We start from the raw sequence: 15,554 nt of genomic DNA on the forward strand, positions 1-15,554 counted from the left end.
CCATACACTTATTTGCAACCGGTTGGTTGTATAATGCTATGTTGAAAGTAGTATACGGCTGTAACAGCGGCATTTAAAACTGTATTACAGTAACACTGTTACTGATTCGTAACTATTGAGCAAATAATACTTTCTGTACTGGACATTATTAAATTTTTAATAATGGCAGCATTCAAAAACCGAAAAGGGGGTTTTCACCACTCGCTTCGTTTTTAAATAGCAGTGAGAAAGCTATTCGTATCTGTTACAATGTTTTTCCTATTGCTGTAAAACTTTGAGTAACTCGGAAACACCACTCCTGCCTTGTCACTGCAATGGACAGCTAAGGAGTTCCTTCTCGCATCCAACTATGGGTGGGCAGAGTGTAGACACGGCTCCAACTTCCTCGTTCCTTCGGTAGCTGGTAACGCGGGTGGACTGCAGAGTCATACCAATACATAATCAAATCGACTATTCCAACTTCCAGATGCCATGACACGTCTACGGCTGGAAGTATGCTGGGCGTTCTAGACTGCAGTCCTGTACTTGCGTATTGTGCAAATGTCATTCACTACAGCACTATGAAGTATGAAAATTTAGGATTCAGTTTTGTCTGTAATTGCCTGCAGTTGTCAACAATGAGTAAAATAAGTCTAGTTACATGTGAGATAAAAATTTTAAAATGTGTGTGAATTCCTAAGGGACCAAACTGCTGAGAACATCGGTCCCTAGACTTACACACTACTTAAATTAACTTATGCTAACAACAACACACACACCCATGCCCGAGGGAGGACTCGAACCTACGGTGGGAGGTGCCGCACAATCCCGGACATTGCGCCCTAAACCGCGTGGCCACATGTGAGACACTTTTATGTAAGAGACAAAAGTAACAAAATTGCACAGTGCAATGTTTGTGGTCAACCGTTATGTTTCGACAAAACTGTGCGTAATATTCAATGAAAGATGTTGTCACAGCTACGAATTTCCATTATTTTTAGACGTACATGTATCTGTGGTGAAGCAGATGCGTTATTCCGTAATAAGAGAATCATCATTCAGCATTTATACACCTTTAGTGATGTACTTTCGTGTTTCGGAGGTTTCAGATTGATTGGTGGGCTAATGAGTATGTTTCTGGAACCTGTTACCCGAACGGAATTAGTATATTGTAACGTATCACTCGCAATTAATAGTACAGCTCACCCCTTATACAAGGGCCGGGTGTCAAGTTGAAATCATCAAGTTGAAATAATGAAGTTACGTAATTAATCTTTTCTGTGTGTTTATATCAGCACGTTGAAATTCCCGCGACACAGTGTCATAGCGCGCGTAGGAGCCGGCAAATCAAACTAGTGCAACCTTCAGGCAAGGTAGGGTATCGTGCTGCAATTACATTTCTGCGTTTCAAGTGCAGCAACGCTGTGTCCATCCGTGCTGGTTTGGTTGAAGTGTACGGGGCAACAATGGACCATCACATGACAGACGGTTCCAGTGCCTCAGACGAGCGAGAACGACGACGAACGAAGTGACGGGCCATCTTCCTGTGAAGAACCTGGAATCACGAGCAAAGTAGAGGCCCCGGTGCTATAAGCTCCGCCTCCAACAATGGAGGCGACAGTGGAGAAAGTGAAAATGTCATGGATCAGTTTTCGACGTCCTGCACGAATTTTGGTACATGGCGAACATGAAAAGGTCAGCAGACACTGGATTCCGCAACTTCTTACACGCATTCAATCAGCACGCCGAACCGAGGCAAGAGCGGAAAGTTTGAAGCTATGTCTGGACGATCCAGATGACTGGTTTAAGACATCCAACTAGCACTGACGAGTGCTGGGCGTACGATTACGACTTCGGGAAAAAGGAGCAACGCGGACAGTGCAAACATGTGGATTCATACCGCTGAAACACGCGAAGACTCAACCGCCATTAGCCGGCCGCGGTGGCCGAGCGGTTAAAGGCGCTACAGTCTGGAACCGCGCGACCGCTGCGGTCGCAGGGTCGAATCCTGCCTCGGGCATGGATGTGTGTGATGTCCTTAGGTTAGTTAGGTTTAAGTAGTTCTAAGTTCTAGGGGACTGATGACCTCAGATGTTAAGTCCCATAGTGCTCAGAGTCATTTGAACCATCACGTAAGAGCATATGGACTATCAGACCAATTGTGTGATTGAATTGAAGAGTTCCTAGATAACAGAACGCAGCATGTCATTCTTAATGGAGAGAAGTCTTCCGAAGTAAGAGTGTTTTCAGGTGTGCCGCAGGGGAGTGTCGTAGGACCGTTGCTATTCACAATATACATAAACGACTTTGTGGATGACATCGGAAGTTCACTGAGGCTTTTTGCGCATGATGCTGTAGTATATAGAGAGGTTGTAACAATGGAAAATTATACTGAAACGCAGGAGGATCTGCAACGAATTGACGTATGGTGCAGGGAATGGCAATTGAATTTCAATGTAGACAAGTGTAATGTGCTGCGAATACATAGAAAGAAAGATCCTTTATCATTTAGCTACAATATAGCAGGTCAGTAGCTGGAAGCAGTTAATTCCATAAATTGTCTGGGACTAGGCATTAGGAGTGATTTAAAATGGAATGATCATATAAAGTTGATCGTCGGTAAAGCAGATGCCAGACTGAGATTCATTGGAAGAAACCTAAGGAAATGCAGTCCGAAAGCAAAGGAAGTAGGTTACAGTACACTTGTTCGCCCACTGCTCGGATATTGCTCGGCAGTTTGGGATCCGTACCAGATAGGGTTGATAGAAGAGATGGAGAGGATCCAACGGAGAGCAGCGCGCTTCGTTACAGGATCATTTAGTAATCGCGAAAGCGTTACGGAGATGAGAGATAACCCCCAGTGGAAGACTCTGCAGGAGAGATGCTCAGTAGTCCGTTACGGGCTTTTGTTGAAGTTTCGAGAACATACATTCACCGAGGAGTCAAGCAGTATATTGCTCCCTCCTACGTATATCTCGCGAAGAGACCGTGAGGATAAAATCAGAGACATTGGAGCCCACACAGAGGCATACCGACAATCTTTCTTTCCACGAAGAATACGACACTGGAATAGAAGGGAGAACCGGTAGAGGTACTCAAAGTACACACCGTCAGGTGGCTTGCGGAGTATGGATGTAGATGTAGATGTAGAACCGCCACTGGGTAACGTAATGCTACGTCTCTTTTGAGACTCTTAGATGTGGTGTTGACAGATTAATGCTGCTACGGCGCAAACTGTTACAGCAACATACTACCGAAATCAGCTGAGGAGGTTAGGGGGAGGCTTTCGAGACGAAACATCGTGGGAAGCTGGCCGAGGGTGTTGTCCACGACAACTACCCACTTTATCCTGCAGAGGACAGGTGGTAATCCCTTGAGCTATCAAACTTTCTCATCGCCAAGTATTCTGCAGACGCGGCAGCGGATGGATTCTTCCTCTTTCGTCCTCGGAGGAAGAAACCAGAGTGTGGCATGATTTGCAGAATGACAGGTGATGCTGTAGTCGGAACGTTTTGGGAACAGCCAAAATAGAGACTTCCACTACCGTAGTCTCAGCTACACTACTGGACATTAAAATTGCTACACCACGAAGATGACGTGCTTCAGACGGGAAATATAACCGACATGAAGAAGATGCTGTGATATGCAAATGATTAGCTTTTCAGAGCATTCACACAAGGCTGGTGCCGGTGGCGACACCTGCAACGTGCTGACATGAGGAAAGTTTCCAACCGATTTCTCATACACAAACAGCAGTTGACCGGCGTTGCCTGGTGAAACGTTGTTGTGATGCCTCGTGTAACGAGGAGAAATGCGTACCATCACGTTTCCGACTTTGAAAAAGGTCGGATTGTAGCCAATCGCGATTGCGGTTTATCGTATCGCGACATTGCTGCTCGCGTTGGTCGAGATCCAATGAGTGTTAGCAGAATATGGAATCGGTGGGTTCAGGAGGGTAATACGGAACACCGTGCTGGATACCAATGGCCTTGTATCACTAGCAGTCGAGATGACAGGCATCTTATCCGCACGGCTGTAACAGGTCGTGCAGCCACGTCTCAATAACTGAGTCAACAGATGGCGCCGTTTGCAAGACAACAACCATCTGCACGAACAGTTCGACAACGTTTGCAGCAGCATGGACTATCAGCTCGGAGACCATGGCTGCGGTTACCCTTGACGCTGCATCACCGACAGGAGCGCCTGCGATGGTGTACTCAACGACGAACCTGCGTGCACGAATGGCAAAACGTCATTGTTTCGGATGAATCCAGGTTCTGTTTACAGCATCATGATGGTTGCATCCGTGTTTGGCGACAATGCGTTGAACGCACATTGGAAGCGTGTATTCGTGATGGCCATACTGGCGTGTCACGGCATTTTGAACAGTGGACGTTACATTTCAGACGTGTTACAACCCGTGGCTCTACCCTTCATTCGATCCCTGCGAATCCTTACATTTCAGTAAGATAATGCACGAAGGCATGTTGCAGGTCCTGTACGGGCCTTTCTGGATACAGAAAATGTTCGACTGCTGCCCTGGCCAGCACATTCTCCAGATCTCTCGCCAATTGAAAGCGTCTGGTCAATGGTGGCCGAGCAACTGTCTCGTCAAAATACGCCAGTCACTACTCTTGATGAACTGTGGTATCGTGTTGAAGCTGCATGGACAGCTGTACCTGTACACGCCATCCAAGCTCTGTTTGGGCCAATTTCCAGGCGTATCAAGGGCGTTATTACGCCAGAGGTGGTTGTTCTGGGTACTGATTTCTCAGGATCTACGCACCGAAATTGCGTGAAAATGTAATCACACGTCAGTTCGAGTATAATATATTTGTCCAATGAATACCCGTTTATCATCTGCATTTCTTCTTGGTGTAGCAAGTTTAATGGCCAGTAGTGTAGATTGCTCCAGCGATGGACAAACATGCGTGCCTCTCGGCAGGGTGGGTGGGCTGGAGTGGCTGCCTACCTGTGAGGACGATGGCGGGTCTCTCCGGTGTCGGCCTGCGCTGCGCGGGCGGCAGGCGGTCGTTCTCCTGGTGCCACCGCTTCAGGCACTGCGCCTCGTGGATGTGCAGCGACGCCTGCGTGAAGCCGCGCCCGCACAGGTAGCAGAGCAGCATGCGCGGCCCGCGCGGGCGGTGCTCCGGGGAGGCGGCGCCGGAGGCGGAGGCCGGCGACGTGGGGGCGGGCGACGCGGCGCCGGAGGCGGGGGCGGCGGCGCGGTCCTGGCGCTGCGCGCACTGCGCCTCGTGGATGCGCAGCGACGCGCTGCCGAACAGCCGGCCGCACCAGCGGCAGGCGTGGCCCACGCGCGCCATGGCGGCGGCCGCCGCCGCCGAGAACGGCTCCCCCATCCCCTTCGCCTCCTCCTGCGGCAACACAGCACGCCACAAATTACCCTGTCTGCCGTGTACGTACAGACTGACGACTATCGAACCACATGTAATGAAATCGTGGCAACTTCTGAACGGTTTCCGTTAGGACGTTCAAACTGCACGGTTGGTGGCGTGGCACGATAAGAATTACACTGAAGCGCCAAATAAACTGGTACAGGCATGCGTATTTAGATACAGAGATATGTAAATAGGCAGAATACGCCGCTGCGGTCGCCAACTCCTAACAGGGTGGTCCATTGATAGCAATCGGGCCAAATATCTCACGAAATAAGCATCAAACGAGAAAACTACAAACAACGACACTCGTCTATCTTGAAGAGGGAAACCAGATGCCGCTATGGTTGGCCCGCTAGATGGGACTGTTATAGGTCAAACGGATCTACACGAATATGTAATAAAAATGGGGGTTCCTATTTTAAAAAACGCAGTTGATATCCGTTTGACCAATGGCAGCGCCATATAGCGGGCCAACCATACCGCCATCTCGTTTCCCCCTTCAAGCTAGACAAGTTTCGTTCTTTGTAGTTTTTTCGTTTGACGCTTATTTCATGAGATATTTGGCCCGGTCACGATCAATGGACCACCCTGTATAGTACAACAAGTGTCTGGCGCAGGTGTTAGATCGGTTACTCCTGCTACAACGGTAGGTTACCAAGATTCAAGTGAGTCTGAACGTGGTGTTATAGTCGGAGCACGAGCGATGGGACACAGCATCCCCGAGGTACCGAGGCAATGTGGATATTTCCCGTACGAGTGTGCCGCGAATATCAGGAATCTAGTAAAACATCAGATCTCCGACATCGCTGGGACCGGAAAAGGATCCTACCAGAATGGGAGCAACCACAGCTGAATAGAATCTTTCAACGAGACAGAAATGCAACCCTTCCGCAAATTGCTGCAGATTTCAATGCGGAGCCATCAACACTTCTCAGCGTGCGAACCATTCAACGAAACATCATCGATATGGGCTTTCAGAACCGAAGGCCCACTCGTATATCCTAGATGACTGCATGGCACGAAGCTTTACGCCTCGCCTGGGCCCGTCAACAACGACATTGGACTGTTGATGACTGGGAACATATTGACTGGTCGGACGAGTCTCGTTTCAGATTGTTATTGAGTGCATTGACGTGTACGTGTATGGATACAACCTAATGAATCCATGGACCCTGCATGTCAGCAGGAGACTGTTCAAGCTGGTGGAGGCTCTGTAATGACGTTGGGCATGTGGAGTTGGAGTGATATGGGACTCCTGATAGATCTAGATATGACTCTTACTGGTGACACGTACGTAAGCATCCTGTCTGATCACCTGCATCCATTCATGTCCATTGTGCATTCCGAAGGACTTTCGCAATTCCAGCAGGACAATGCGACATTCCACACGTCCAGAATTGCTACAGAGTGGCTCCAGGAACACTTTTCAGAATTTAAACACTTCCGCTGGCAATCAAACTTCCCAGACATTAACACTATTGAGCACATGAGGGATGCTTTGCAACGTGCTGCTCAGGAGAGCTCTCCACCCCCTCGTACTCTTACGGATTTAAGGACGGCCCTGCATGGTGTCTATTCCCTGCAGCATTACTCCAGACATTAGTCGAGTCCATGCCACGTCGTGTTGCGGCACTTCTGCGTTCTCGCTGGACCCTACACGATATTAGGCAGGAGCCGGCCCCGGAGGCCGAGCGGTTCTAGGCGCTTCAATCCGGAACCGCGATGCTGCTACGGTCGCAGGTTCGAATCCTGCCTCGGGCATGGATGTGTGTGATGTCCTTAGGTTAGTTTGGTTTAAGTAGTTATAAGTCTAGGGGACTGATGACCTCAGATGTTAACTCCCATAGTGCTCAGAGCCATTTGAACCATATTAAGCAGGTGTGACAATTTCTTTGGCTCTTGAGGGTAGTATGCGCATGCATGATTTGGTTTAGCGTCGAAGCCCATTTTCATTTGGATGGGTTCGTCAATAAGCAAAATTGGCGCATTTGGGGGACCGAGAATCCGCATTTCGCTATTGAGAAGTCACTTCACCCTTAACGGGTGACTGGTGTGCAGTATCCAGTCACGGAATAATCAGTGCGATATTCCTTGATGGCATGGTGAGTACGAATGGTACATGAAGGTTTTGGAAGACGATTTCATATCCATTATCCAAAAGGACTCTTTTTTGACAAAATGTGGTTGTTTGAAGACGAAGCTCGACCCCGTCGAAGCAGGAGAGTGTTTGATGTCCTGGAGGAGTACTTCAGGGACCGCATTCTGGCTCTAGTGTACCCAGAGGCCACTGGCAAGGCCCTCGACTGGACGCCATATTCTCCGGATCTAAACACATAAGCCTCGTTTTTGTGGGGCTCTATTAAAGACAAGGTGTAGAGCAATCACCGCAAAACCATTACCAAGCTGGAAACAGCATTTCAGGAGGTCGTCGACAGCATCGATGTTCCGACACTTCAGCGGGTCATGCAGAATTTCGCTATTCGTCTGCGCTACATCATCGCCAATGATGGCAGGCATATCGAACATGTCATAACCTAAATCCGAATATCTGTAATGACGTTTACATGTTGAATAAAGTGTGTAGTTTGGAACTAATTTAGATTTTATCATATAGTTCAATAATTGTCGCCCTGTATGTTGCTGTTGTGTCTTCATTTCGAACACTGGTTTGATGCAGCTCTCCATGCTACTCTATCCCGTACGAGCCTCTTTATCTCTGAATAGCAACTGCAACCTACGTCTTTCTGAATCTGCTTACTGTATTCATGTCTTGGTCTCCCCCTACGGTTTTTGTACTCCACACTTCCTTCAAATACTGAATTGGTGATGCTTTAACGTCTCAGAATGTGTCCTATCAACATACCCGTTTTTTTGGTCAAGTTGTGCCACAAGTCTTTTGTCTCCCCAATTTGGTTCAGTACCTCCTCATTGGTTACATTATCTACCTACCTCATCTTCAACGTTCTTCTGTAGCAACAAAGTTTAAAACCTTATGTTGTCTTCTTGTCCAAACTGTTCATCGTCCATATTTCACTTCCATACATGGCTACACTCCAGACAAATGCCTTCAGAAAAGACATCCTAACACGTAAATTTATATTCGATGTTAACAGACTTCTCCTCTTCAGAAATGGTTTTCTTGCCATTGTCCATCTACATTTTATATCCTCTCCATTTCGGCCATCATCAATTCTTTTGCTGCCAAAATAGCCTTCTAGTTAAAATGTCTCGTTTTCTAATCTGGTACCATTAGCATCACCAGATTTAATTCTACTACATACCATTATTCTTTTTTTGCTTTTGTTGATGTTAATCTTATATCCTCTTTTCAAAACACTGCCCATTCCGTTCAATTGCTCTTACAAATCCTTCGGTGTCTCTGAGAGAATTACAATGTCAATGTGCATATATCATGTTATAATGAATACAGCCCCACTGGAACTTCTGCTCAAGTAATGAAATGTGCGATACCATCTAAATTTTACTCACACTTCAGTTGATTGTATTATATAAATTATTTATTTCTGATATCATTTAAATTTTACCCAGACTTGAGTTAATTTTAAAGCATAAATTAATTATTTTTTATCTATGAAAGCTAATAATGTTCCCTAACTGTCCAAAATTTTCCGTAAATGTGAAGGTTGTTTCCAAACGGTACCAAGTCCAAAAAATTCAAAAAATGAGTTAGAGATGACAGCCCCTACCTAATAACTTGTTGGATCTAACAAGTAAATATTTCCTTGCAAAAAGTACCAAATCTCGTATATAGAGGTCGTCAAATCCAGCATCGGATCTTTCATAGCAGATGTACCAAATCCTCCTGCACTGATCCATCTTTCCAGTCAATTCAAAAACCATTCTGTGAAGCAATTAATATGAAGCATATTCGATTGTTATGTGACAGTTGTGCATCTGAAAACCAAAATTATTGTATTTTGTTACTGTTCTGTGTGATTGCATGACAATACGGATTTCAGATTGAGTGGTTCTTTTCCGTGTATTGTCATTCATACATGCGTGCAGACAGGTCTTTTGGAATTGTAGAAAAGTAACTCTGGAAGCTTGAAACTGTAATGCTCCCAGAGGAATATGACAGTGTATCTGAGACAGTAGAAACACGTCACTCCGTGAATTCTGATTTTTTCTGCGTCACTTGGTAAGTCCTCAGTCAAATGTCATTTCCAAAGTAAAAAACTTTCAAAATTAGTGAAGCTAAACGTGTCACTATTCATCGCATATGTGCAGTGGTTCATTTGCCCGCTGCATATGCAATGACCCCAGTGTGCAAACACAAAATGATCAGAAGTGGGGTAAGGTATTATCGTATTTTGTCTCAAGTAAAAGATGTACCAAATAGTAGTCATGTACAACAGCCAAAGAAAAATTATTTGGTACCCCTACTTTCTGCAGAGGGATATGAATTGAACCAAATCCCTTTCTACAAAATTGTGGTAGAGGATAATGATGTAAAATTAGTTAATGAGGATGGAGACAATGATAACATACACATGAATTCGGATGACTGATGTTTCCAACCAAATATCGATAGTACCAGGAAATTTAATTTCTGCATGTATAATCATTATTAATATACTATCTCTTCACAATTTAAACAAAATAACTCTGTAAGACTTTAACTACATCCTATTCTAGAAGGTCCAGTGGAGAATCAATATATGATAAGCTATGTTCTAAGTAAGACAAAGATAGATTATGTTTTAAATGTTTGATTGACAAACATGTACGCTAAAGTCATATGCATTGAGTGTGACAAAATACATTAGTATTCAGTGTTATTTGCTCATCATGTATAATTTGTACACTTTTAAAATAATTTTTACGACAAAAAGTACGAAATCCAAAATCAAATTACTAATAACTGTACAATGATAACGAAGAATACCTTAAACTTTTCTTAAAGGAACATCAGTGAGTCCCAGACAAACAGTATATGAACTTTGCCTTGCACATACGAGAACTTTTATGGCTATGGGGAATTTTCCTGCTATAATGGAAAATTTGCTCACTTGGATTTGGTACCTTTTGGAAACGAGCTCCACAAATATATTTTTCTACTTTTATTTCGATTTGTTGTCATGCATATATCTTACACAATCAAAACTAGTAGTCGCAGTTTTAAAAATATATGATCTCAAAAGAAGTCTATGTTAGATACAATAATTTGTATTTTTCAGTGTTAACTTCAAACAAAATATCTGTCTCTATTTATAATTTCATTAATTTTACTTTCTATAATGAAATAGATATCATAAAATAACAGGAAGCTTCTGTATTTAATGTTCTCAAAATTTGCAATCTTTGTTATTACCCATTAGACCTATAATCCGTCACGTAAAAAAATTATTTTCAGAAAATAATAAATTTGGCAAAAGTGACAAGCACTTTTGATAATGAAAGCCATCTTAACGTGAAACTGATTTATTTCCTGTGCTAGAGGGTTCTGTAATCTGGGCCTATAACATACATGCAATTTTTTGGGACCGAGCACGTCAGACTGGGATTATCATTTTTAAGAGTTTAATTCATATTGCTGTCACCTTACGATCGGACGCTTTTCCGATGAAAGTCTTTGGACTATATGAAATGAAATGTCGTGCGACGAGGGCCTCCCGTCGGGTAGACCGTTCGCCTTGTGCAGATCTTTCGATTTGACGCCACTTCGGCGACCTGCGCGTCGATGGGGATGAAATAATGATGATTAGGACAACACAACACCCAGTCCCTGAGCGGAGAAAATCTCTGATCCAGCCGGGAATCGAACCCGGGACCTTAGGATTGACATTCCGTCACGCTGACCACTCAGCTACCGGGGCCGGACTTTGGACTGTATGAACAAGGTATATTTTCAATGTGTTTCTTTGGAAGAGTTTATGCAGTATTTGCGGAAATATCAGTTTTAAGTGAGAAGATAAAAATTAACACCCAGGACCTTCTTTCATAGAATATTACGCAGCAGAAGACACCCAGAGACTGAATCCATCTTGAAAAGAAAGTACCAACTATTGTACTGAATGTTCACAAACTCTAGGGATTGATCGATGAGAGGATACGGAAAAAAGGTCTGTTGAACGTATGTCCTGAAATGCATGGTTTCCATGCTAGAGACCATTTATTCAGTCATACATTGTTACAGAGACAGCGGTCTAATACGCTCTGTAAGATGCAGCCACAGTTATATTATGTGTTGAAAATGGTTTCCATGTGCCTTAACACATGCGTGTACGCGCCACAGCATGTTCTGTCTCACACGTTCACATCGGCCAGGCTGCATCCGAACAGTGCCAAAGGCAGCACGAATACGCTGCTCCAGCCATCTGCAATGGGCTCTGCATACTTTTGATATGGTCCCATAACGAGAAATCGCACGCGTTGAGATCCGGTGAACAAGCAGGCCATGCAACTGGACCCCATCGTCCGATACGACTGAAATGCGTCCGGACGTTGAAGGCGAAGTGGGCTGGAGAACCATCATGTAGCAGCCACGTAACACTTCGAATCATCAGTGGCACTTCTTCCAGCAAAGGAGAGGCAAAGTCACCCGCAAGAAACGTCGACAGTTCCGGCCTGTTAGGCGACGTGGAAGGAAGACTGCTCCCAGAATACGGTCGCCAATTATCCCGGCCACCATACCATGGGGGTTCTGCATACTATCCCACAGACGACTATTATGAAAGCTGAAGATGCCACTCTGCGAAAAGGTGGCCTCATCTGTGAATAGGATGGATGACACAAATCCCGGAACTGTGGTTGCCTGGTGAAGAAACCAGTGACAAAACTGCTCCCGATGTGGAAATTCTGTCCTACTAAGCCCTGTACACGCTGTAATGATAAGGATAGTAACAATGTTCCTCACAGTCGTCTGGCTTACCCTGTACTGGTGGGCCAACTGCCTGGTACTGACACGGCGGTCACTTTCCACAATGTTAATCACATTTTCCTCGAAGTGTGGCGTCCCAACATTTCGGGTGCGTCTTTCATGATATCCTGCTTCCTGAAACGACCCTGTCTTAGACAAACGGCATAACACTGTTGCTGTGTTTGTTGTCGGCGGGGATAGGTCCCCTGATAGAACGTTGCTGCCGTCCGCCCGTTGCCTTTCGGTAACTGAACACCATGTCGGCAGGCTCTCGACTCTCGATTCGAACACGGAACCATTGAGTTGAACGCTGTATCACATCCACTACAAGGTGAGTCAGCAAGAGAAATGAATCGGACAAGACATTACCAATTACTAGGGCAGGAGAGGGCACTAGGGTATAACGTATAAGGAATAGTACCACCCTTTAGGAGGAAACCATGCATACTGTAACTGCGACTACATGGTACAGTACGTATTAGACCGCAGTCTCTGCAACAAAGTATGACTGAATAAATGGCCGCCGCGTTGAGTGGCCACGCGGTTTGAGGCGCCCTGTAGCAGATTGCGCGGCCCGTCCCGCCGGAGGTTCGAGTCCTCCCTCGGGGAGGCTGTGTGTGTTGTTCTTAGCATCAGTTAGTCACGTCGATGACCTCAGCAGTTTGGTCCCTTAGAAATTCACACACATCTGAACACTTGAAAAAATGGTCTCTAGCGTAGAAACCATGTACTCGTATTTTCGGACACAAGTTCATTACATCTTTCTTGTTCGGTATCCTCTTGTCGATCAATCCCTAGAGTTTGTACACGGTGGAGAAAATCACCCTGTATAACGTTCCTTCACTATAGGTATGGAGCATACTCAAATAAATGCAAGGTTAAATAGGTTGTACCTCGGTGTTTGGCCGAACACAAATCGCTAACACTTTCCTAATATTATGTAGAGTTATACATATATGCTCACGAATCGGCTTTCGGCTTCTTAAGCCATCGTATTTAATAAATTTCGAAATTTATTCGCTGACTGCGAATTCCTGGATGTCAGCTGTTTAGGTATTGATCTACTACCCAATAGCGACATATGAAAATTCGTGCCAAACCGGAACTCGAACCCGGAATCGGGAACGGCGAATGCGAATAAGGGTGGGCTATACACGTAGGCGATGAATTTGGTGGATTAAGATAGTGTGACTTGTGGATGTCTGCGGCGGTCCAGCGAGTGTGCACGGATAGCTCATGTGGTTAAGGTGACCGCTCGCTTAGAGCGCCGAGTGCGGATTCAAGTCGCGGTCTGCCACAAATTTTCATGCCACTATTTCCTTAGTTTAGTTTTAGTTATGTCATGTTCCGTAGATTATTTTCCCGGTTATTTTATCGATATTGTGTGGAACAGGTCAGATTACAAGATATATATATACACATGAAGAGTGCTAATATTAATATTACTGAAATTTTCATTTCTACACATGCAACTACATTTAAAGGTACAATCTTTTTTTTTAACCATTTCTGGAACAGAAACTCGTCCATGGAGTAGAAGGAGTTGTCCAAAAGAAATGATTTTAAGCTAGATTTAAAACTTGATCTGCAACCTGCCAGACACTTAATGTTGTTGGGCAAATGATCAAAGATTTTTGTTGCGGAATAATGTACTCCTTTTTGAGCAATTGACAGCTTCAATAACGGATAGGAAAGGTCATTTTTCCTTATACTGTTGTACGTATGAACATCGCTGTTTTTCACGAACTGAAATGGATTATTTGTAACGAATTTCATTAGCAAATATATGTACTCTGATGGTGCAGTTAAAATACGTAACTCGTTGAAAACGTGCCTACATGACGTCCTTGGGCGAACACCACTAATTATTCTCATTGCTCTCTTTTGTGCAATCAATACTTTATGTCTAAGTCTTGAGTTACCCCAGAAAACTATTCCATAAGACATTATTGAGTGGAAATATGGAAAGCACGTTAGGAGGCTGATCTGTTTATTAGCAAGACTAGCGATTATACGAAGAGCGAAAGAAGCTGAACTTAGTTGTTTGAGAAGCTCAGTAATATGCTTCTTCCAGTTCAAGTTGTCATCAATGTGAATACCTAAAAATTTGGAGAAATCTATCCCGTTAACTGACCCCTGTTCATATGCTACATTAATTGTCGGTATGATTCTGTTTGGTGTACAGAACTGGATATAGTGAGTTTTTTCAAAATTAAGGGAGAGTCCATTTTCTGAGAACCACTTAATAATTCTTTGAAAGACATCCTTAACAATATCTTCAGCTGCTTTTTCTGGAATGGGATTTATTATAACACTCATGTCATCTGCAAAAAGTACTAATTGCGCTTGCTGAACGTCAAGTGGGAGGTCATTCACATGAATAAGGAACAGCAGAGGACCTAGAATTGAACCCTGAGGGAATGCCTTTGTGATAACTCCCCATTCACTAGAACTTACCACCCTCCCAACATTATTTGTGCTATTCAGCACAACTTTGGTAGTAGGTCTATACCTAATACAGCTGATGTCAGCAAACTCGCATTCTGCGAATAAATTTCGAAATTACTTCTTTTAGCTATGGGTTGTCAGCATTGTCTGTTGTTCCACACATGCATGTAAGCATTTATTAAGTTCTATTCATTAAGTACAAGGTTTACAACAAGTAAGCTTTTATTTTATTTTTGTAACTACTGTAAAAATGCGAAATCTTGACTCAAATTTTTCAAACATATGCCGTCTTTTTTGTCTATCGTGAACATACAGTTAAGGACGAAATCTGACAGCCGTGCTAGTTTTAGATAGATGCTTTTAGACAAAACTAGACCAGTTGTAGGAATGAATCAGGTCTAATACCAGTGTCACACATATTTAGTCAATCTTGCAACAGAAGAGAGGAAAATGATAGTGTAGCAGTGACTGTATCTCGAGGATATTATCACTATGGGAGACCCAAAACTGAACTGACCTGTTCATAATAATTTTCTTTGTTTATTTTCTGTAAAATTCCTTTAAGTAACGTAAAAATTACAACGGTTGAAGTACATTCGTCGCGCCATGAGAAATCTGAATTATCTCTATTTCTTCGTCAGTGTAAGTGCTACAAGCGGCTGTTGTTGAATCAGAACTATTATGACCTGACCATGAATCTAGAAAGAGAAGGGATTTGTCCCCACAAAACGGAAGGAATACATGACGCATGAAAAATGTAACGTTGTTATTTCCCCTTTTTCCCAATTGGCTTCAGTTGGCGTAATCTCTCTAGCAAGCATCAGAAAATTCATAGTATTTCCCATCCG

At 44.1% G+C, this 15,554-nt stretch overlaps 1 protein-coding gene across 3 annotated transcripts in view; it reads right to left on the reverse strand.

Moving 5' to 3' along the window:
- LOC126484385 (zinc finger protein 474-like) overlaps window positions 1–15,554 on the reverse strand; it is a 270,411-nt gene that overhangs the window by 56,442 nt on the left and 198,415 nt on the right. For 2 of the 3 annotated variants that reach the window (XR_007587846.1, XM_050107878.1), the window contains exon 5: window positions 4,952–5,351. Coding sequence is in view for 2 of the 3 variants with exons in the window: in XM_050107878.1 (XP_049963835.1) it covers window positions 4,952–5,351 (400 nt within the window). In the remaining variant the exon portion in view is untranslated. Of the gene's footprint in view, window positions 1–4,951; window positions 5,355–15,554 lie in introns of all 3 variants that reach the window. The other variant, XM_050107877.1, reaches the window with a different exon arrangement.

The sequence above is a fragment of the Schistocerca serialis genome, chromosome 6 (genome assembly GCF_023864345.2).
Source record: "Schistocerca serialis cubense isolate TAMUIC-IGC-003099 chromosome 6, iqSchSeri2.2, whole genome shotgun sequence".
Taxonomy (NCBI): Eukaryota; Metazoa; Arthropoda; class Insecta; order Orthoptera; family Acrididae; genus Schistocerca; species Schistocerca serialis.